The sequence below is a fragment of the Oratosquilla oratoria genome, chromosome 28 (genome assembly GCF_046742065.1).
Source record: "Oratosquilla oratoria isolate Oo_2021 chromosome 28, ASM4674206v1, whole genome shotgun sequence".
NCBI lineage: Eukaryota > Metazoa > Arthropoda > Malacostraca > Stomatopoda > Squillidae > Oratosquilla > Oratosquilla oratoria.
The window spans coordinates 46,124,436-46,148,750 of record NC_134804.1 but is presented as its reverse complement, the minus strand read 5'-3'; the positions used below and the strand labels follow the sequence as shown (position 1 = coordinate 46,148,750).

The 24,315-nt window shown below is 38.0% G+C and overlaps 1 protein-coding gene and 1 non-coding gene across 2 annotated transcripts in view; one reads left to right on the top strand and one right to left on the bottom strand.

Annotated features, from left to right (window-relative positions):
* LOC143040390 (serine proteinase stubble-like) overlaps positions 1 to 23,204 on the bottom strand; it is a 38,832-nt gene extending 15,628 nt beyond the window's left edge. Inside the window, exons 1-4 of the mRNA XM_076211406.1 lie at positions 23,175 to 23,204; positions 11,880 to 12,010; positions 10,614 to 10,772; positions 8,896 to 9,369 (exon numbers count right to left, since the gene is read on the bottom strand). Of these exons, the coding sequence (XP_076067521.1) occupies positions 8,896 to 9,369; positions 10,614 to 10,770 (631 nt within the window). The 5' untranslated portion in view covers positions 10,771 to 10,772; positions 11,880 to 12,010; positions 23,175 to 23,204. The remainder of the gene's footprint in view (positions 1 to 8,895; positions 9,370 to 10,613; positions 10,773 to 11,879; positions 12,011 to 23,174) is intronic.
* Positions 5,555 to 5,758, top strand: LOC143040530 (small nucleolar RNA U3). Its single transcript, XR_012967717.1, has one exon. It is a non-coding gene; the product is annotated as a small nucleolar RNA U3 (small nucleolar RNA).
* Positions 23,205 to 24,315: the final 1,111 nt, after the last annotated feature.

Here is a 24,315-nt window from a genome sequence, read left to right as displayed (position 1 = left end):
CCCCCGAAAATGGTGGTAACGAACTCTGACCCCAACAAATGGACAACAAAAGAGAGAGGAGAAAAAAATATGTGGGAAGGAACGACGAAGAGGGAGAGGGATGAGATGAGACTCCGGAAAAGTGAAAGTAAAGACTAAAGAGAGAGTGTTCGGGTGTGTGCTAAGTTCAGGCCACTTTCACCGACTCACCGAGCCAACTCCTTCGCCATACCACTGCCTGCCTACCATGTTTTCTCTTCTCTGAAAATCTATCTTTTTCCTCTCCCCTTTTTCCTCATACACCGTATCTCTCCATTCTCCATCCACCTCTCTCTCTCTCTCTCTCTCACTCTCTCTTTTCTAATTCGTTATATTTGTGTGTTTATTTTATTCCGTAAACAATGTAGTCCGTTTTTTGCCAAGCATGTTAGGGTTCACGGCGGTGTGTGTATGATTCATCACGGTGTCGATCACGTGTTGAACTCGTGATCGACAGCTAATACCCGCCTCAATAAGAACGGTGTGTGTGTGTGTGTGTGTGTGTGTGTGTGTGTGTGTGTGTGTGTGTGTGTGTGTGTGTGTGTGTGTGTGTGTGTGTGTGTGTGTGTACTTGTGTGCGTATTCACCTCATTGCATTTACTTAAGAATCTCTGATTGTAATTTACAAAAAAACAAGTTACATTCGCATTTCCCGCATTTTTATCACCATCTACCAAAACTGGGTCTGAATTAATCTATGTTTTTTTCAGTTCACTATTTCCTCTTACAAACCATTAGAAATATGCTTGTGTGTGGAAAACTATGTTTCTTGGCTTCCCTCAAATACAATGTCTTTCTCATCTTTTTTTTTTTTTTTTCATTTTCCCTATCACCCCTTTCTCTTCTTTCTTCTAATTAAGGAATATTCAGGTTTTCTGATACTTCCTTAAGGTACACTTTGCTCGGTGAGATTAATTATGAGTCTCGTCCCACCACAGCTAATGGCTGGTGACGCGCATCCTACTACCTGGCATCATAGTTGGGTAAGCGCGTTGGTAGGTTCGGTTAGAATGATTAGCCTCGTAGTAATTTGCAGCTTGAAGCAAAACAAGCCCATTCAGAGACAAAGAATTAAGTGCTCTAGATAATCGTTTGACGATTATCATTGAGCCATGAACGATCATCGTTGGGCGATAATTACGCCGAGTAAAACGTACTCTCGTACGATCTGTCACTCAAGAGTTGTAGAGATTAAATAGGAGAGATGCAAATGGAGGGAAAGTAAAGTTTAAAAAGGATCAGATTTTCTTTTTTTTTTATATTGCTCACAAATTTTATGAAAAAATATTTAGTGACTGTGATCTGTATGGAGATCACTCAAAAAAAAAAAAAAAAAAAAAAAAAATGCGGTTGATACCCCTACGGGATGTCCAAAGATTTTTTTTTTTTTTTTTATGTTTATATTTCTTTTAGGACAGGTTTTAATTCCTTCAAGAAAAGGTTTCGATCCTTTCAAGAAGAGGTTTCAATCTCAAGAACAGAATTCGGTCTCATCCCTCTAATACATGATCCAAGTCTTTAAGAAATGACTAGTTGTATGGGACAGTACCTAGACCAGGGGTTCCCAAACTGCGGGTCACGACCCCAAAAAGGGTCATGAACCTATATCTCTGGGTCATGCAGGGTTCACCAGCCGTATATACATTCAGCCACACAGACCCGCATAATGATTTGCTTGTATAAGAAAAAAAATACATCCTTCTCATTAAAATATATTATCAGATCAATCCTCGTTAATAAACACTGATAAACAATAAATATATATTTTTTGTTGTTTCTCTGCTGTGATTAATAAAAGTTAGTAATGTATCTGCGACATTAAGAATTAGTACGTTTTCAGAAGGAAAGGTGGGGGTCGTGGTAGGTTTGATAATAGAGAAAGGGGTCACATACTGGCAGAGCTGGGCGCGTTCCTCGGTGCGTTACTAGATGCGTTATTCTTTAGTTTGGCCGCGGCTAGCGCTCCCAAGTTATTAAAGCAATATAGGTGCCGGTACAGTATGTGGCCTACTACGAAATATTTGCTTTGGTATAGTACAGTATATATGTGGCCTACCGGACTTTTATTTTGGTATGAACATGTCTCTTAAGCTTTAATAGTTTGGGAGCGCTAACCGCGGCCAAACTAAAGCGGAACGCATCTAGGAACGCACCGAAGAACGCGCCCAGCTCTGCGTATTGGAAATTTTTGGGAAACACTGTCCATTTTCAAAACCCGTCTTCATCGTCCTCACTTCTATCAGAAAGTGTGCAGCCCCGAGAGGTTGACACTCTGTCTCAATATCTCTGTTAATTCTCTTAAGTCTTTTCACACATAGAGAGGTCACAACCGGCGACTGATCCTCTTCTGTTACTAATACAAAGCAGACAACAGTCCGAGGTTTTTCCCCGGAGGGACCTGTCGGGAAGAGGGACCCAGGACTGTTGCCGTTCATCGTGGGGCTGCGGGTCTTAACACTTTGTGAAAATTGAAGATTTTTTTTTCATTATTATTATTATTATTATTATTATTATTATTATTATTATTATTATTATTATTATTATTATTATTATTATTATTATTATTATTATTATTATTATTATTATTATTATTATTATTGTTATTATTATTATTGTTATTATTACTATCAGCATTATCGTTGTCATTATTATTCTCATTATTATTATTATTGATATTTTTGTTATTGTTGTCTTTATTATCATTATCATTATTATCATTATTATTATTATTCTCATTATTATTATTATTGATATTTTTGTTATTGTTGTCTTTATTATCATTATCATTATTATTATCATGACTATATTATCATTGTTGTTACCATCATCACTATTATCATTATTGTTATCATTAACACCATTATTATAATTATCATTGATGTTATCATTCTTATTATCATTACTATTACCATTGTTATTAATCATTACTGTTAATCATTATTACTATTAATTATTATCATTATTATCATTATTACTTTTATTATTGCTAATGATATAATTACTATTATTATTGTTATCATTATTACTATTATTGATATTATCACTATTATTACCACTATTATTACTATTCTCTATTATAACAATTATTCCCATCACTAACATCACTATTATTATTACTATTGTTATTGCTATTATTACTGCTATTATTATTACTAGTATTATCATTACCAATATCATCACTAATATTATTACTATTGTTATTACTAAAATTATTACTGTTAATATTACTATCATTATTACTATTACTATTATTATAATCATCATTACTATTATCCTTATAATCATTATTGTAATTATTATTCTTGTCATTGTTAATGTTGTTATTATTACTACTGTTATCATTATCATTACTACTATTACTCTTTTCAAAGAAGGATTGCAAATTTCGACTCGTCATAGATTTTAGGAAAGAAGAATAAATACTGTGACGGAGACAATCCCCACTTGCACCTTTCGTGTCAGAAATCCTGCAGTCGTAATCTATAGATTTGAAATCCTTTCTTCTTTCTGGCATATAGCCTTTGCTGGAGGTTCCAGAATAATTTTTACCTTCTAAAAGGATTCGAAACTTTATGATTTTATCGTTTCGTGGGATGATGGGATCAGAAGTGTTTGTTTTTGTAGATTATCTTGTAAATGTAACAGCAGAGTAGGGCTAGCGTGCTATCTGCTTTTGCTATTTACTTTGAGTTGAAACGATTTCGGTAACAATATTGTAAGGTACGATCAGGTACTGGTCGTTTTGCAGTAAACATGAAAAAAAAATGGGGAATTTCAGACTCAAACCTTTGTCCAGACTCAACGAGGGTCACGTGATAGGACCTCCCAGTTCATCAACAGACTTTTTTTTTTTTCTTTTTTTTTTTAACTTATTACGCATTAGCGTCATACAGTGGAGGGAGGTTTTCATAATGAATGTAGGAAGGCAACTGGGATGCACATGCTTACACACGTACACATACACTTATATACACATACAAATACATGAGTTGCTCAACAGACTTACACAACCCAGAACTAGTTACCTACCTCACCAAATGCCAGTTTTGACAATTTAAGTTGTTGACATACGAAATGATGATAACATCTCAACAAAGTGTTTTACATTCGTATAAGTTTAATTTAGTTATTCACCTTTCATTATATGACGGAAAAGTAATTTGACTTTTAGAAATTTGGAAAACAAAACATCGTAACCGAAGTCGTTTCTACTCAAACGAAGTAACGAAAGCAAATAGCATGCTAGTGAGAAATGTCCAGTGTGCCGCCACCTGTGATTCTTAGTAAGGATATCGATACGTATTCGGAAACTCTTCGAGAGGTTTCATAATTCAAAATGGCCGTTCCGAAATTAATTATATTTTTGTCTACTTCAATCGCAATGCAGTCATAGGGAAGGAGGGCAATGAGCATTTGGAAACTATCAGAAAAGTTCTAAATAGGAGAGCTGGGCGCGTTACCGCCGGACAAGTAGTGCGTTACCGAAAAATCTGGGGTGCATTTCCGTCAATGCGTTACCGATTTTAATTTTCTTAGAGCGGTCCGCGTTACTGCGTACGTGCATATATATATATATATATATATATATATATATATATATATATATATATATATATATAGTCAACCACAATTTACATTAATTCTAAGCCATGAATATCAAGGAGGCCGAAATGCAGAAATTGAAATGTGGTACTGCCAAGGACTTGAACCCCAGCATCCTCATGACAAGTGCGGTAGTGACTTACCAACTATATATATATATATATAAATATAATATATATATATATATATATATATATATATATATATACATATATATACATACCATTCTAAGGAAACTGAAATATATAATGCATTGACGGAAATGCACCCCAGATTATTCGGTAATGCACTACTTGTCCGGCGGTAACTCGCCTAGCTCTGCTAAATAAACAGGTATGGAATTATAACAATCAAAATGTACTTATCAAAAATCATCAACACAATTCTCAGGACTTGTGACCCTGGTCAGAATCAAAGAAATACAGAAATTCACAACACCAATATATGCTAAGTCAAGATAATTTGTTCAAAAGACCGGTTATTCCAGAAATTTCTTTCTAAATTTTGCAAAACGTATAAATTAACCCTCCACCCACACCTCCAGTTCTCCCAAATGTGACAAAGAACAAATCCTTGAATGAACTAAAAAGAGCAAAATGGGTCTGATGACTTCAATCAAGCTTTATGTACATACATACATACATAGATACATATATACACATACCAAAGGCTTTCCACCCTCCACCCTCCCAATTCCAGCCTTTCCAGTTTCCAGGAATCCTTTCTTCTAAGGTTACCGCACGGTATGATATAAGTCAACGTTTCCCTACTTTTATCGACCCTAAAGGCATCCCCTATAGTCAGGTCTAAGAAGTCCAGCACCCCCTAACTAGTATCCTATCACTAGAAAGATGAAGGAAAGTGTATGGATGCATCGTTTTCCAGCGCCACCTGGAATTTATTTCATCATTCCAGGTTGGGAATCCCATCCTCCTATATAGTACTTCAAAGGATCATTTCTATAGTGTGATTGCCGAGTTCCTCGTCCGTAACTCGGTTGATTTCCCCCCACGATGATGTGGCTTAGTGTATTCCTCTGAGCGGGAAGCGGCCGTTGTTTCGCTTGGAACAATGGCATTGAGGACCGTTCCTACTTGCCTTAGGGCAAGTTGTGGAAGAGGATTACACGATGAGACACGATCAGACTTCTCCCAAAGTCCATGACGGAGAAAACACCCGAAAGCGTCTAGATAAAACAACTTTGAGCAAGAAAACAAGATACAGGAAGAGACGAGAATACGAAGACTCCACACTTGTAACACGCAGCTAGATCCAAAACTCAGAGGTCAGGTAACACTTGAAGAAGTATTGGGAAATAATGAGTATAGATTAATAGACCCAATGAATAATACTCAAACACGTCCTAGACAATGACGCTATTCTGCAAAGGGGAGATTTGAGGAGAAAGCCGAATCACAAAGTGAAGAAGGAAAACAAAGAAGAAACAAACAAAATCAATATTATTTCTTATAACGTTTAGATCACACAGGTGAGCAATTGTACCACAAACTCATCCACTCCGATTCTTCTATTTAAACCGTTACAGGTTACAAAATCGCCATGTGACCTCAGGTCACTACGATTACACTTTCTCGTAACATCCTGTTAATTCTGTATTACAAAAATTCCTATGAATGTTTTCTTTAATTCATATATTCTTTCTTCTTGGCGTCTGGTAATAATTTCTAAGTTGGCCATTCTTCATGCTGACGAGGTAGGGGTTTAGTTTTAAGGATTCAAAATAAGAATGAGTAATTATTTGAAGGTTACGGGATATTGCTGGATGAGCGGGTTAGGGCGTCGTCACTTGCGGTGAAGGTATGCCGGTTCGAACCCTGCCACCGGCGAAGTTGAACCAATGGTATGGTTAATTAAGGTTCACGCTACAAAGTCCTCTGTGAGGGGTACCGTCCTAGCCTTACGATAGGGGAGAGTTTGGGACGTTAAACCATATCATCAGGATATATCAACCTATACTCAGACTGGGGATGGTTGCTATTGGGAAAGGTCACAATTTCATTCAGAGTAAAAGAGGTCACAACTGCGATAAAATTAGGAGAGTTTACAGTTTTATTTCGAGTCGAGGACTGAAACAAATGGGAGGGGCCACAGTTGTGTTTGAACTATTTTAGAAGTCAGAGACTCATTCTGATTGGCTGACACCGTCTCATAACTTGGTAACGCCTGGGCATGGATATTAATTGCAGGTCTTAGCTTAGTTTTTTTTTTTCTAGAATCAACAATTAAAAGATCTTCCTGATCGTCTAACCAGACCACTGGCGGATCCAGCGGGGGTTAGGGGGATGATGAAGGGGGCCAAGCTCACCACCAAATTTGTTCTTTCATTCCTCATTGTAGAGGTCAAGAAGCCTGGCTCGTATACATCGGTATGTGACAGAAACTAGAGATGCAGTGGCAGAATTTTTCCTAGCATCTAATAAAACGCTTCAGTGAGAATAATTGGAAGGATATTCATCACATTATTGAGGACAAATCTTTAAAAATGTAAGATTAAGTATCAAATTTGCCCAATATTTTGAAAGAAACTAAATCAAGTGATACTTCAATTCATATTCAAACTAATCGTATTCGTGCTACAGAGTACATCTGTTTAAAAACGTCATCTATATTTACAAAATTCAGGTTAGCTCCGCCCCTCCTGAAACCAGATGTCAAAGAAACATCTTAATATATTTTTTTGCTGCTCAAGAGTCCAAATCCAAGAAATTCCTCAAATGTTCTACGTTTATAAAAAAAAAAAAAAAAAAACAGCGCTGGAACTGACCGCTGCGACATCTACACGACTGTAGAGTAAACTATGCAAATGCGATTTAGAAGTTATCCGATTGCTCCTGGCGGGCACTTGCACTTCCGGGGTTGAGACGCACACTACTGTGTTTAAATTTGTTTAACTTTCAATTTTTGATGTCTGCGAGCTTGCCTTTTTTTCTAAAATGTGATTCACTTGTCGCGATATTTGGCATTTGATCAGAGACAGCCAACATTCCTATCCTTGAGGTCAATATTGAAATGAAGAAATGAAGTCTTAGAGATGAAGAAGCAAAGATTGGAGGGCAGTAGCAAAACGGAGGGACAACAGATATTAAAAATTATCATAATTATTTTTTTCAGTAGAGATTAATCCTCAATCATAAACAAATGCTGAGGGCAAGGGCTTCAACAAGGGTGAAGCAGACAAGGTCATCATATTAAAATAACAGGACGGGATTCGCAGTGATGGGTTTAAATGGGACAACTTTAAATTTAGTAAAGAAACAGGCAAGAACTGGATTATTAACAGTGGGGTTAACGAATTGAATAGACTTAGTAACCATGTAGTGAGTGCTGAAACTACTGCTTTAACAGAAGGTTAGATAACTTTCTAGATGGGGATTATGTGGGGTAATGGACACAGAACTGCCTAGTGTAGGCCTTATGGTCTCTTGCAGTCTCCTTCATTCTTATGTTATTATATTTTCATAACTTGACCAGTAGGGGAAGTTACTAAAGTACCTAAAATACTGACTGTATCTAACGCGGACAATACAACATACGGGACATTTGTCCTATGGGCAAATCCCTTCACTCTGTTATCGATATTCTCTATTATGGACATCGTCCATCTCCAAAGGAGCCCTGAATGGCTCAGGAGTAGCGTTCTCGTTTCACGCATGAGTCATCTAACTCCAGATTCCCAGTTGTTGATACTAGGACTTCACACGTAAGTACTATATATGTTTACACACTGTCAGGCTCGCCTGTTGCCTTGTTTACATACACAAAGTTTGCTGAAGGCCTTTTTCTTTTCGTTAATCACACACTCTTCTCTTACAGTGAAGTCGCGTGTATCTACCCTAACATGCCCTAGGATGTCCAAGTGAAAGCCGACATTCCGGACATTCTTATGTGTCACAGGAGACACTGAGTTTCCCCACCGAGCGAGGGTGGCCTACCCAACATTTTTTCTTTTTCTATCTCAAATTTAATATTTTACTTTTGTTTATAAGAAATACATTAGGGTATGTTTTCATTGGTCCTTGTTGTCTGCGACTTTCTTCTATCTAAGATGTGTTGAACTTTACAAGACCCTCGACCAAGCTTTTTGTCTTCTTCGTTTATGTACAGTAAAGTGGAGTGTGACAGTGTGTGTGTATGTGAGTGTTTTCAAAGAAATCAATAATGAATGGAAATTTTTCTTTCAATATAACATTTTACAATTTTACAGAAGATGCTTATTCTTCTATACTGACAAAGTGTTGATGCGCCGTTACTCACCTACATTAGTGTGGATTCCAAGGGCAACGGGACCCTCCTTAGAGGGAAATGTTGTCTCTGGATTGAGGTCCTGAGTTGTCGTAGTCTCTTGAGTGGAGACGGTGGTAGGTTTCACCGTGATCGGTCGCGATGTAATCAAGATGCTGTCGCCAGTCGTTGTCGTAGGTTTACTAGTCGTAGTGGAAGTTTCAGGGGTCGTCGGTGTCCTAGCAGTAGTCGAGGTGGTTGTGGTTGAGCTGGTGGTCGTGGTTGAAGTTGTCGTGGTCTTTGTCGTACTCGGTGTTACGCTAGTGGTGGTCTCGGGTAACGCCGTTGATGTGGTAGTGGTGTTGCCGCAGCAAGATCCAAACATGAATCCATCGACGCAGATTCCAAGATGATCGCCGTTCCTCTCGATACACTCCCAGACGAACATGCATGTGCCCGAGCGTCCGTCGACCTTGCAGGCATTATGGCTAATAGAATTATACGTGTCTGCAAAGTAAGAGATACTGTCAATATATCACTTCACTATGAGTGTCACAGTACGCAGGCAGTCAATATATTGTTTCACTGGAAAGGATATTACTGTCAACTCTGAACGTCACAAGTGTGTGAGTTTTCTGTATTCAAAGAAATGTGCAACGTAGATTCACTGTAACACATTACAGAAGAGTTGAAAACATTACACTGAAATCACAGAACTAAAGTACTAAATTCATAAAGCAAAACAAAGCAAGACCCCTGTGTAATAGCATTAGAGCTAAACATCAGAGAAACCTAATGATATGACAATCTAGGGTTTTAGCAAATATCGTGATGATACTATAAAGACGCTATAGAAATATAGCTCTTTCGTATCATAATATAGTTTGTCACTACTATAGCAACAGCTTTGATGTATGTTCCTACAACTTTAACCTCTTCAAAATGGGTCAAATTCTCGCGCGCAGCATCAGATGCCTTACGTACGATGCATCACACCACTCGCGTTATATAATATGATCACACCACTCGCGTTATATAATATGATCACACCACTCATGTTATATAATATGATCACATCACTCGCGATATATAATATGAATTCACTGCTGTATTTCTCTAAGTAATAATAAACGCACAAAATGTGATCAAACCAGTCCACAGAATTCGAGGGTCACTTAGCTAGAACTACAAAATAGATATAATCATGACGCTGAAGCCGGGATCCTCGTATACCCTCTCACGCCTCATGAAGTCTACATAAGCGTCATTATATCAAAGAGGTTAGCGAGCTCCATTCAGTGTTGTAATATTAGTACGATACAGTTACAGCGAATTTCTCAAACATATATCACGATACAATAGCTTCATAATTTAGCTACGTGGTGCAGTCTTGATATGGGAGGAAATGCCCAAATCACTGGTATTATCTATTATATTTGTAATGACGTGTGCCTACATTAAACTGGCCTCGCAGCAGCCTGAAGAACAGAAAGCTTACCTTGTCCTGAGATGGGTTCCAGTGGACAGCGTTTCTCAACCTGTCTTTCGTCACGTGTCCCACCCTTATGGATTACTGTTCTTTGGTCTCCCGAAGATCTCTCCAACACTAAATATAATCGCTAAACATTCACTAACCCCCACTAGTTTTTGGAATGTGGTCCCTATTTTGAGACTGTGGGACCCCTAGAGTATCTCCAGAGACCAAAAGTAAAGTTGAATACCGATTTTAAAATTTTTAAAATAGTACTTACGTTTTGAATGAGAAACGACGGCTCGCGCCTGTGCCTGCAACAGCTGGGATGATTGCCATGGACCCAGCAGTCTAGCTGATCGGCCGTGTCCGTAGTGAGGGGGAATCTGGGACCATACTATATCCATTCCCATTAACAGAAAAAACCACCACGCCATATCTGAGGAAAGAGTGAACATTAAGCTGGGATTTAAGCGAGTCTTGTTCTCGTTTTACGAATAAAGATGCACGTTTGTACAGGAATCATACTAACATATCAGTGCATATGTACGTACACATACATACAGTCAATATTTCAGGGAGAAAAGCAACTTTATAGGCTAAGTCACCGAACATTCCTTTTAGAGTGGTAGAGAGTAATCTCCACAAAAAATTATGTATGGACAGATAGATATATACAATAGATAACAAAACAATGAAAAATTAAATAAATAGAATGCTAACCACTTATTAATTTTAACTAACCCATCCCCTCGGCTACTCTCCTCATAACCTTTGTAGGTCGGGATAGGTCAGCCTCCTGACCTTATTTCTGACCTTATCTTTAACTGTGTGAGTTTTGCTTTGGTCTCTTCATTGACCTATTCTGTCACGTGTCTGGTGTCTACCTCCCAGGCTTTCTCTTTGAGCACAGTTTTCGTTAATGCTTCTAAATGTAACAGTAATTTTCATTCCTCGTTGGCTAACTCGAACTGTCATAGTTTAAATCTAGTCTCTTAGCACAGAAAACTAGGTATAAAATTGACACCCTAGATCGTTTTCACTTTTTTTTTTCCTAAGTCGTTCAGTGACTCCTTAAAAATATCTGCTTTATGTGCTCAACTGTCTACTCTGAACAGAGACCATAAATCTAACAAATCTTTCTTTGAAACTAGCCATACATGTTGTATTTGAGAAAATAGCCCCACCAAAAAGAAAAATCACGTCAAATGCCTAGATAACAACCCCAAGTATAACTAGCTTCTCTTATTCTTGATTATCTCACCACCAGATCTGTTCTAGAACTTTCTCAGAAGCTTTTCCAGATAAAGCGATTAAACGGCGACTTCAGACAACAATAACTTCTCTTATTCTTGCTTCCCTCACTTCCATATCTGTAGTAGGACTTCCACAGAAGCCTCTGCAGATAAAGCGATTAAACGGCGACTTCAGACAACATTAACTTCTCTTATTATTGCTTCCCTCACCACAAGACCTGTACCAGAACTATTCCTCAGAAGCCTTTCCATATCAAACGACAAAACGTCGACCTCACACAACATCTTACTTGTTTATGGGCTCCTGTTGCTCTCGCTTCTCTCGCCTTCGGATCCGGACTAGTGGGAACTTGAGATCAGATCGTTGACGAGGGCTGGAGCTTTACGTCCGTCACGCACGAAACTTTCCTTCGGACACGCGCTGGAGAAAGAAAGAAGGAGAAGAAAGAATTAAAGTGTTCAGCCTTGGTGGTCCAATACAGAGCCGTCGGTCTATTCCTCCAGGGTTGATACAGCCTCACTGTGGTGGTTTAATCCCTTCTTCAGACACACGATGAGAAAATAAGTAAATAAATTAATAAATCAATAGATAAATAAATAAATAAATAAATAAATAAACAGATAAATAGATAAATAAATAAATTAATAGATAAACAAAAAATACATAAGTAAAATGAACAGATTAAAAAAATAGATAAATGAATAAATTAATAAATCACTATATAAATGGATGAATAGATCAATAGATAGATGAATAGATGAATAGACGAAAAAGAGAACAAATATTTGAAAAAGTAAATATCTAAAAAAGTAAATAGATGAATAAATTAATCAATGAATGAGTGAATGAATTATTATATGAATATATTAATAAACGAATAAATGAATAAAACAATTAATAAATGAATGAGTGAATAACTGAATAACTAAATAAATGAACAGACGAATAAACTTATCAACGAATTAATGAATAAAGGAATTTATTAACAAATCAGTATATAAATATACATATAAACGAGACAATAAATTAATAAATAGAAAATAATAAATCAATCAATCGATTAATAAATTAATAAAGAAATAACTGAAGAAACAGATAGATAGATAAATGAATAGAAAAATAATCAAATAAATAAATAAATGTATAAATAAAAAATAAATAAAAAACATGGAGATAAATGGGTTCAATAGAAAGTATAGTTCTATACTTTGACTAGCTATTAATGACTTCAACGACTCCCACTCTGGGAAACCGCCGTCTATCCATTCGTCAAGTGTCTAGATTGTTTGCTTCCATGTGTGCATATATGTATGTATACATATGTGTATGTATGCATGTATCTATGTGTGAGTGTGTGTATGCATGCATGTATGTATGTATGTATGCATGTATGCATGTGTATATGTATGTATGTATGTATGTATGCATATATGTATGCATTTATGTATGTGTATATGCAAATATGTATGTATGTATGTATGCGTGTGTGAGTGTACATATGCAGGTATGTGTGTATATACGTATGTATGTATGTGTGAGTGTATGTATGCATGCATGTATGTGAATATGTATATATGTATGTATGTATGATGTATGTACGCATGTGTGAGTGTATGTGTGCAGGTATGTTTATATGTATGTATGTATGTACGTATGCATGTGTGTGTATGTATATGTATATGTACGTATGTATGTATCTATGTATGTATGCATGTGTGAGTGTATGTATACAGGTATGTATGGACAGTATGTATATATGTATGTATGTATGTATGTACGTATGTATGCATGCATGTATGTATACATGTAAGAGTATATATATATATATATATATATATATATATATATATATATATATATATACATATATATATATATATATATATATACAGTATATATATGCTGGCATGTACGTATGTATACAGGGTGTTTCAAGAGATATGGCAGTGTCCACATTGTGATGCCCCGTAGTGAAACCATCCTACAAGTGAACCAGAAAGATCAGAAATAGTCCTATGTTGTGTAGTTTTTGAAATACCCTGTACACACACACACACTCCTTTCCATGAGGGAAATAGCTGTCGATCACGAGTCCAACACGTGACCCAAAGACCATGGTGAATCACACACACACACACACACACACACACACACACACACACACACACACACACACACACACACACACACACGGTGGCGCATTTGGTAGAGCGCTGAACTACTAGCATGGTGGTGCCCGTAGTACTTGGTTCGAATCCTGCCCAGGGCCGAAATTATTTCGGTACCGCTGCGCTTCGGGTCGTTACTCTGACTCTCGTGGGCGGGGAGTTGGATGTGTGTGTGTGTGTGTAAGGTCATAGTATTACCCAAAGATCGGACCTACGAGCTCTGAGCTCTCTTCCAGGAGGGAAATAGCTGTCGATCACGAGTCCAACACGTGATCCAAAGACCAAGTGAATACACACACACACACACACACACACACACACACACACACACACACACACATGCATATATACATGTTGTACCCCATTTTTTCTCCAAGTAAAAAAAACTTACAGGGATTTTTGTAAATAGAGATTCAACATCAAATGACGCAACAGTCCATTGTATCACTGCCCTTCAACAAGCCCAGAAATTGATCATATTATGTACTTTATCATTACAAATACACTATTTCTAATCCTATCACTGTAGTAGATGGTTATTGTAAGGAAATGGGTAGGTAGGAAGTACACAATATGAAGTGAAATGCATTTTAGATTTCATCTTTCTTGTCGCACCTTTTTCCTATGGTGAACTTGATGTCATTCAGTAAGCTGTTTTGGAATCAACGGTGGAATTGGATTTTAGACTTAAAGTCACACCTTATAGGGTCCATGAAGTTCAATGTACTTTGACACTTTTCACGGTCTTAGCTTTGTTACTATGTAAGGTTGCGTAGCTACCTGTTCCAATGATCATATCACTGATAAACATCAAAAACGTTACTGGCCCAGGTACAGACCCTGTGACACCTCGTCGGTTATCTTTCTCCATCCTTTACTAATGTACGCATTCTCCAATCTTTCATAAAAAAAATCACATGTTCCATTATGCTCTCTTAAATTCCTCCGTTTTCTAGTTTTTATTTTAATTGTGTGTGTATGTGTGTGTGTGTGTGTGTGTGTGTGTGTGTGTGTGTGTGTGTGTGTGTGTGTGTGTGTGTGTGTGCGCGCGCCCGCGCGCGCGTTTAACTAAGTCCTTCTAACTGATAGGTTTTCATGAAACGAGTTCATATCTTAACATCCCATCTCTCTCCTCTCTTTCCTTTCAAGGCCTTCAAGGTCAACCACTCAGGTTCACACCGGATAACGAGCACAAAAAATACACCCAATTTACACAAATCTACATATTTTACTCCAGTCGTGGGAAGTCGAATTTGGCCACCACACTAAAACAGAAGCAGCGGATGCTATGCGCACCGACAATCGTGTATATAAATGTTCCTTCTTTTATATTTCCACATGCTCCTGTTATTTCACATTATGACCAAACACTGAAAATAGATGGTGTGATCCCCCCCATAAGCAGGCGCCATGAATACTCTCTCGACCAACCACCCAAGCCCATGTATACTTATGTACAAAGTTCTTCTTAGTATTCGCTATCATCAGTTCTTGGAAACAAACCTCAAGTTAAAATTATTCTTGTTTTACTGGTTTCGTTGTACCGCCCTTCTATTCCCTCCTGCCCTCAACTAATCAACTATACCTCTTGCAGGGACGTACATAAAAAAGCGACGTTTCGTCAACTTTTCACGGCTGGAAGGGAACCGAAGTTAGGGCTGGGTGACCGGACATGAATTATATTTTTGTATCTTTTAATCTATCAATTTATTTATCTATCTTCTTTGTGGGTTGCAGTACTCGTATCCACCCGGATTTCAGCCTTTAGTAGGTCCGAAGTATTAATGAGTGACAGTAAGGATACAATCTATTCTACTGCCTTTCCGCAATGTTTACATATGACGTCATGTCTGGTTCAATTGTGTGGCGGGCACATTCAAACTTCCTCACCCTGGTCGATTCAAGGATCGCCAAGGTACGACTTGCTGTGGATATCTTCTTGGGTCAAACGGGGTCAAAGTTGTTTCAAGTGATGCTCTCAAACTCGTTACACACTTGAAAGACTTTTCTTCTTCTTCTGGAAATGGCCACAAGTCAGTCTCGTTCTCTCCATGGAGAATTGAACATTGTCGAGACTTTCGTGACGACGTCCCAGATTGCGGGTGATGCACTCAAAACACTTTGTTCATGTCAATACAAAACGATTCTATTCCGCTCGAGGAGGGACCCCTGTACACTTTCGTGGTGGTGGGGGTCCCCATTGCTTTATGAGTTGCCATTGACAACGGGTCCGCTTGAAGGTTTCCTCTGCGTATTTCTTTCGAAGACGATATGTCAATCAATATATATATATATATATATATATATATATATACATATATATATATATATATATATATATATATATACATATATATATATATATATACTACTGATGACCCACTTTCGGAGAAGAATAAGCGAAAGTATAAAGATCTGTATATTTCGATCACTAACTGTGATCCTCTTCTGCTGAAGAGGATCACAGTTAGTGATCGAAATATACAGATCTTTATACTTTCGCTTATTCTTCTCCGAAAGTGGGTCATCGGTATTATTTTACAAATGTGCTACGACATAACTTTGTTGTGATATATATATACATATATATTTCTGGGATACAGATTCTCACGTAGACAATTCTGACATAAGTCAACTGCGCTAATAGATCTGGCTATTTTAAGATTCAAGTTCTTCAGTTTGAAGAATACAATTTTGTTTTCGTGAATTTTAAAATAGCCAAAGCTATTAGAAGATATATATATATATATATATATATATATATATATATATATATATATATATGTATATGTATATATATATATATGTATATATCTATACATATACATATTTATATGCATATATATATGTATATGTATATATATACATATACATATATATATATATAATATATATATATATATATATATATATACGCACGCACATATACTGATTACTTACCTACCCATGTTGTACACTTGATCAGACGCTCAAAAGGTAACGCCATAGAAGCAGTACATCAAACCAGCAAAACCAAATAATGGACAGAAAATAAAAGGAAAAAAAAACAAACGGAAATGACGTCATAGGATGTGAAACGTTTCACGTCAGTGAAGCGTCACGCGTCTTGCAAACATAATGACGTCATGACGTTTAAAACGAATTCACCACTAACTAGTGCGTCACACACTAACTACTTAATGGACAAGACTCAGCCTAAGTTCATTTCTTTTGGCGTAAAGGGGACAATCGTTACGTTGACCGAATTTTTTGTTAGGTTAGGTTAGATCAGGTTTGGTTAGGTTAGGTCAAGCTAGATTTGGTTAGGTCAGGCTAGGTTTGGTTATGTTAGGTTATGCTAGATTAGGTTTGGTTAGGTTGGGTTAAGCCAGGCTAGGCTAGGTTAGGTTGGTTAGGTTAGGTCAGGCTAGGCCAGATTAGGTCATATTACGTTAGGTTAGGCTAGGTTTGATGAATTTAGGTTAGGTTAAGCCATGCTAGGCTAAGTTAGTTTGGTTAGGTTAGGTTAGGCCAGGTTAGGTCTTATTAGGTTATATTAAGCCAGGTTAGGTTAAGTAAGGTTAGGTCATGTTAGGTTAGGTTAGGTCAGATTAGATTAGGTCAAGCCAGGGTAGGTTAGGTCAGGTTAGGTTAGGCCAGATTAGGTCAGACTGGGTTAGGTCAAACCAGGTTAGTTAAAACCAGGTTAGGTCAGATTAAGTTAGGTTTGCTATGAAATAACGAGAGAGGACCACCCTCATTTCTTAAGTAAAATAAAAGATAAATAAATAAACAAATGAAAATCAAAGTAGAGCAGCACATCACCGGAAAACAGTTATTTTTTTCTTAAAACCAAAAGAAATCAAAATGGACCGGAAAATACGTCAACGGGTAGCAGTCGGATCGGGATGCCTCTGGCGATTTCTAGGCCACGCGTCTTATCCTCCTTCTTCATTTTTTCATTTATTTATTTGTTCACAGATTCTTACCAGGAGGAGATTCCTGAGGAGGGGTGGAGAGGAGGAGAGGTTGGGGAAGAAGGAGGAGGAGGAGGACGAGGAGGAGGAGGAGGAGGAAGAGGAGGAGAGAGGAGAGGGAAGGAAAAGAGTTCTGGCTGCAATTGGCGGGTTTGATGATGTAAGAGGAAGAGAGGAGGAGGAGGAGGAGGAGGAGCGGGGGAGAAGCGGGGTAGGAAGCGGTTATCTCCCGGGGTAGAAGACCTGATTCGGAGGACTAGGACCAGGATGTGACCTCCTTCGCTTCTCTCAGGTTCTCTACTCTCCTTTCTTCTGGGTCGGAAATTCCCGTGGCTTCCGGCACCTCAGTGACGGAGCTACATCCGTCCCGTGACACCTCAGGACTTGTTATTTATTTATTTATCTATCTATGTATTTATCTACTTATCTATCTATTCTGAACTTACCATCTGTCGCGCATAATTTGACCCTGGTTCAGTTTCACCTTGGGGTCATCATGACTTGGGCTCAAAAGGACCACACACTAGTATGCTTACCCCATGTCACTTCCATGTATCTCCTCTTAGTATATATATATATATATATATATATATATATATATATATATATATATACACATACATATATATATATACATACATATATATATATATATATATTTATATATGTATATATATATATGTATATATATATAAGTTAACCCACCCCATGTAAAACCACACTGAAGAGGATCACAGTTAGTGATCGCAATATCCGTTACTTCAAATACCTATCTTTTCTCTGATTTTGGGATTTTCAGTCTATTTTACCAATGTGTTAGAATATTCACTTGCTTATACACACACACACACACACACACGCACGCCTAATTTAACCTAATATTTATTCCACTTTCGATATTCGGCGTATGGGAGTGACAGTTCTTTCGGTGGGATCCCATGGGGTGCCGATTATTCTTGTGGGCATTCTGGAATGACAATTCTTCATGCGACCCTTTATTTCATATATACTTCTATGTCATATTAACCATATTTTTGACAGACTCCGAAATCATCATCATCAAATCAGATGAAAAAAATTACCATTACCATAGATTCGATAATTTACTAACGCATTGCGATTACGTTTTCGAGGCCATTTAACTAATTATCAACAAATCTTTTTCATTCTCCTTGATTTCGTGGTCGCCAGCCACGTTGCCTCATTTCCAGAACGTCGATTAAGAGGTACCTCTATCGACTTGGAGTAAACTTATTGTCCACAATACTTTTAATCTCCGTAAATATGGCATCGAGTCTTCGAGTGCCAATTCGCGAGTGCTTGGACGTTTGCTCCAACTTTCTCCCCGCGTGTTGCAACAAAGCGCAAATAGCCTCAATGGACGTCTCGTCCGTTTTCTTCAAGAGAGACTAAATGCATCCCGCTATCCTTCTCGCTGGGATTATTCCATCGAGCGAGAGGCTCGCCACGAACGTGCACAAGGCGACGTAATTTTCCCGCTTTAAGAGCATTTTGAGCTCGCGGTCTGCACGCTCCTATGGAGTCAGGGAGTTTTGATTATCCTCTTCGGACTCCAGAATGGGTCCGGCCTCCGCGTGCTGTTCGAATCGGGTTTGGCAATGCTGGATTAAACTGGTCCTAAAGGCCTCTGCGCTGGTCTTCTCTAGTTCTTGTGCCAGCTTTTTGCAGAGCCTTGAATATATGCCGGCATAGAATTTTTGCCTTGAGGCGAATTCCACAATGATGCCGGCAGCTTTCCCAGCGAAGAACGGGTTCTAGGCAATGATAGCACATATTTCACCAGAGACTTTTTCAAAATTGCTGGGGGACACCTCGTTCAAGAGGGATGTTGGGGCTCCCTTACCCGATGGCACTTTCTGCGAGTGAGGTTGGCTCTTCTCGCGAGGGGATGATGTCGTCGACTCCCTGTGGCGCTGGTGCCAGTCTTTGGGAGTCGGAATGGTACGAACCCCTGTTTGGACCTGCTTTGATTGTCCTCTCACGGCAGTGTCCCTGTAGGACATCACTACAGGTTCTTGTGTCATTGCGGGTTTCTGAGGCTTCCATTCTTCCTGTTCCATTTCTGTCTCTTCACTTTCACTTTCTTTATCTTCTGTGTTTCTGTCTTTCATATCGTTTTCCTTTACTTTCTTTCTATTCTCCATGTTTTCTTCATCGCATTCCATGTCACTAATATTTCTTTCTTTCTTTCCAGGCACTCGATGGTCATTGTCCAGCCCAGTTGGAACACTTGGAGAGGGGCTTTCCTTTGCCACTGGTCTCCATACCATGCTCTGGTTGTGCTTCTCTAACAGGAAACTGGCTAAATCTTTGGGCAAAGGCTGCACCAAAGTTTCTACGCTAACTAATTTATAACTATAAATTCTTATATAGCTCTAGCCATTCTCGTCCTTCACTAGTGCCGTTTTCTGGATAAATCTTTCGTCCTCGTGCACTCCACCGAGGCCGAAGATTCCTCCTTCACTGGCGAGAGCCACTGGAGAAGTCATTTAAATCACCCCATCAGTTGAAACCAATGGGGCCCCTGAGTAAGCATATTCTAACGTAAAGAGCACAAGAGAGATGAGGAAGAACAGAAGCCCGAGGTCTCACCTTGGCTGGCCGGAATTCAGAGTTGGAAATCCATATTTCTCACCTCTGTTGATTAAATGTTGATACTAAAATGATTTTAAGGCAAATTTTAGGTAGAAAAGAGTCTCCCAGTCAAAGTTTGAAGAAAAAAAAGTCAACAAAGCATTAATTGTTTTCATGGTGGACTACTACTAGAGATCTTTATTTTTATCGGAAGAAGCTAAAGAAGGACAGTTACAGAAGAGATTTGAAAAAGAATAGCTTCCCACACAGAGTGATTGATGTCTGGAACTAACTAAACGGGGAAACAGCGAGTGTCAAAACTATACAATATTTTAAGAACAAACTGGATGCGGAGTGATACGAAAACGGGGCACTGCGAGCATAGCTCTCGTCCAGTAAAATACAACTAGGTAAACACACACACACACACACACACACACACACACACACACACACACATATATATATATATATATATATATATATATATATATATATATACATTTAGTCTTTTTTGTTTGGGCTTTTAAGGTTGGGTTAGGTTAGTTCGATTAGGTAATGTTGGGTTAGATTAAGTTAAAGAACGCAAGGTAAGGTTAGATTGCTAGATTAGGTTAGCGTAAGTTAGTTACTGGCAACTATGTGCTCGTATTTCTAAAATCCTATTCATGACGTAAACCCAACAAAACTTCCGCCATCCCCAGAAAAAGGGACAGATCAAGCGCATGGGGTATTTCACAGATCGGTGGCGATGTTTTGTTTTACCTTAACCCCCAAAGTCTTGTAAACGTGCAAAGTGCATAAGGAAATTCGTAGAGAAAATTCTGACTTTATGCATGGATGGTAATACAGCAAACTGTACTGTGCTGATACCTTATTTGTACCGAATATGACAGTTACTGTCTGTGTTTATCATGCAACTGAAGTAGCATACGTTTTCCCGCCCAACACCACCCTGGGTCGACTGTGTGGTGTTTTCAATTCACTGTCCTTGGATTCGCTGTGTCCCTACGATTGTCCTCGTCTGTCTCTATGGAATTGTTTTGCTATTTCGTTTATGTAGATTTATTTATGAAAATAGTTTTGTGACATGTCAAAATATTATTATGTAATATATGCCAAACAAAGAAGTTGCATTTGTCACGTTCTGCAACGCTGGTTATACGGAAATTCATAATTGGGGTATTCCTGTCTCATCGATCACAGGGTAAATTGCAATGCATGACTGTTGCAACCCTTGTTGACAAATTGTTAGGTCCTAAACAAGGCTGGGTACATCCGATTTAACGGAACCGTTTTTCTTTTTCTTTTCTTCTTCTTATCATCATATAATTTTTTTGGGGGGGAAATGGAGATTTACATATCCCGAGATAATATTTTTTTATTTGAAAAATTCATAATCTAGTTTTAGAGTGGAATAAGTAATGTTACATATTTTCATGACTAGTGTACTTAAGTCAGAATCAAATAAAAAAAATAAGTGAACACAGACAATACTAGGGGACTACTACCCCTAGCCCCCTACAGAAATTACAATCTAGTTTAAAGAAATAAAACAACGTACAAATCAGGCAAGAATGCATGAATAGATAAATTGATAAATAAATAAATTATAAATTGATCAGATAATTAGTAGGCAGATATTACGTCATGTCGCTTTGTTTATCCAACCGAATTCTAAAATTTCGAACTGACAACACAGTTAACGTAATACTTTCAGATATCTAAATTTAATCTACAACGTGGCATTTTACTTGCTTGGTGAAAATATTCTCAATTCGCAAGTTAAAAAAATTGACTTTTCTAAAGTCACCCCTGAATCTCTCTCTCTCTCTTTTTTTTTCTTTTTTTTTGTGGGGGGAGGGCGGTTTTCATGTTTGTTTAAGATATTATTTCATATAATTTTTTGTTGCTCATCGTTGTACCCTTTCAATTTTTTTTATGAAATTCGGAGACTATACGAACTGATAATATACATAAAATTAATCACAGCTTGACCTTGAAGTCAAAAGATAATCTATATCATAATTCCTACAATTTTCTCATTTTTCTATAAAGTAAACGTACAATGCCTCAATGACTTAAAGTTATTCTTTGCAACTACACCAAGATCACTTTCACTTTCATCATTGGCTTTCTCTTTCCAAATAAGTTGTACTTGTTATTACTTATCATTTTTGTCTATTGTCATAACGTTACACTTATGTGGGATTTTTTATCAGTACATTTCCAGACACTTTCTTTTTTATCAATGTGCATAATCTATTTAGGCTGAATTTGAGTAGCCACTTTTCATACTATTGTTCTGGTTTGTCTACATTGCACTCACAGAGAAATACTGTCCACCGTTTCATATATAAGAAAAAAACATCTGATTACTGAATACACAATACAAATCCTACATTTGGTACACAATAAGAAACGAGACTTTTTCAAGGTCATTTGGAAATAAAACGTGACTACAATATCAGCCAATGTCACATATCAAACTTTTACCATAACTACCAGATGCGTCACTCGGCGCGAAATATCTAAATATACAGGTCACAAAAATCGACATAATTCGTTATCACTGCTGAAATTATACACAGCCGTTTATCACAAGCAGTGTTAATTATTTGATGTGATGTTCCATTCTTTATATTTCTCACTGTACCTCATTTTTCCTCTCAAATAATGAGCCATGACACTGCCCTTACCTTCCCAAGGCCCAAAATTGTCACTGTTCAACCAATTTTTCGATAATATCCATGTTCCACTGTATTTTGTCCACAGTGCACTTACAATGTTCAACTTTAGCAATACTTACGCTTTGTAAACAGTCCGATTGTTACCACCTTTTTAATTTCACTACAAATCGCGAACCTTTGATACCACAACCACCACTATCCGACGCGCAACGGTTAGGAAGATTGAATGCGGAGTTGCGTCGAGAGCTTCATATACTTCGCTCGGTGCCCCACCCCACCTCCACCACCCACCCTCCACCACCCTTCCGCTGTGCCAAGCCGGTCCTCTCTCCTTTCACTTTCCATCAGATCCTGTTAGGTGTTCTCTCGTTCTTTTTCTTATTTCTCTGTTGTCTAAGATCTAGTCCTCGTTTTGCTAAGCCAGCATGATAACTGTTCTACGTAAAGGTGAAGAACTTGGTGTTACCTTTCACTTGATTCCAGCGTCACGTTTGATTTCCCGCCCCACGCGTCACAAGACGACGACGTCAAGACGCTTCTCTATTGGTAGATTTTTCCCGCGCAATCTTAGCGACATCCTGCACGCTATACTCTAGATTAGGTCATGGCCATCCTAGCATACTTTATATACACCAAATAGTTACGCCCTCCTAATCATATTACCACTTGCATATACATCCCCATATATAAAAGGCCCCATGAATACCTGAATATGATGGCGGGAAAAAACGATATCGTGGATGATATACGCTGTAGCTCAGTAGCGGCTTACGACCCGTAGGAAGGTCAAACGCTTGTGTTAGAATCTAAGTCACCGCTCAAATGTGGGGAATTCATCTACTCTGAGTAATGATCACCATCTCCCAGGACTCAAACACTTTCATAAGACACTGTTCTTACCTTGAACTACAGAGATTGTGTTTAAGATCACAGAATTACCCATAGAATTACCTTGAACTAGAGAGATTGTGTTTAAGATCACAGAATTACCCATAGAATTACCCAATTACCCAATACGAACTCTGAGCTCTCATTCTGGAATGATAGCTGTCAATAACAAGTCCAGCACGTTATCCAGGTAAACAAATGACATGTACACACACACACACACACACACACACACACACACAATCAAGTCACTCTTCACACCAAGGAAACAAACAACGAAGAACTGAAGAGAACTAATGATATGTATGAATAGGTGGTACGGAAAATTACTGATACACAAGAAGAGATCGAGGAAATGTCTAAGCTAGGTAGATGCGAGAAGGATGGGAGACGACCACTAATTGTCAAAATATGTAAGTGCATTTCCT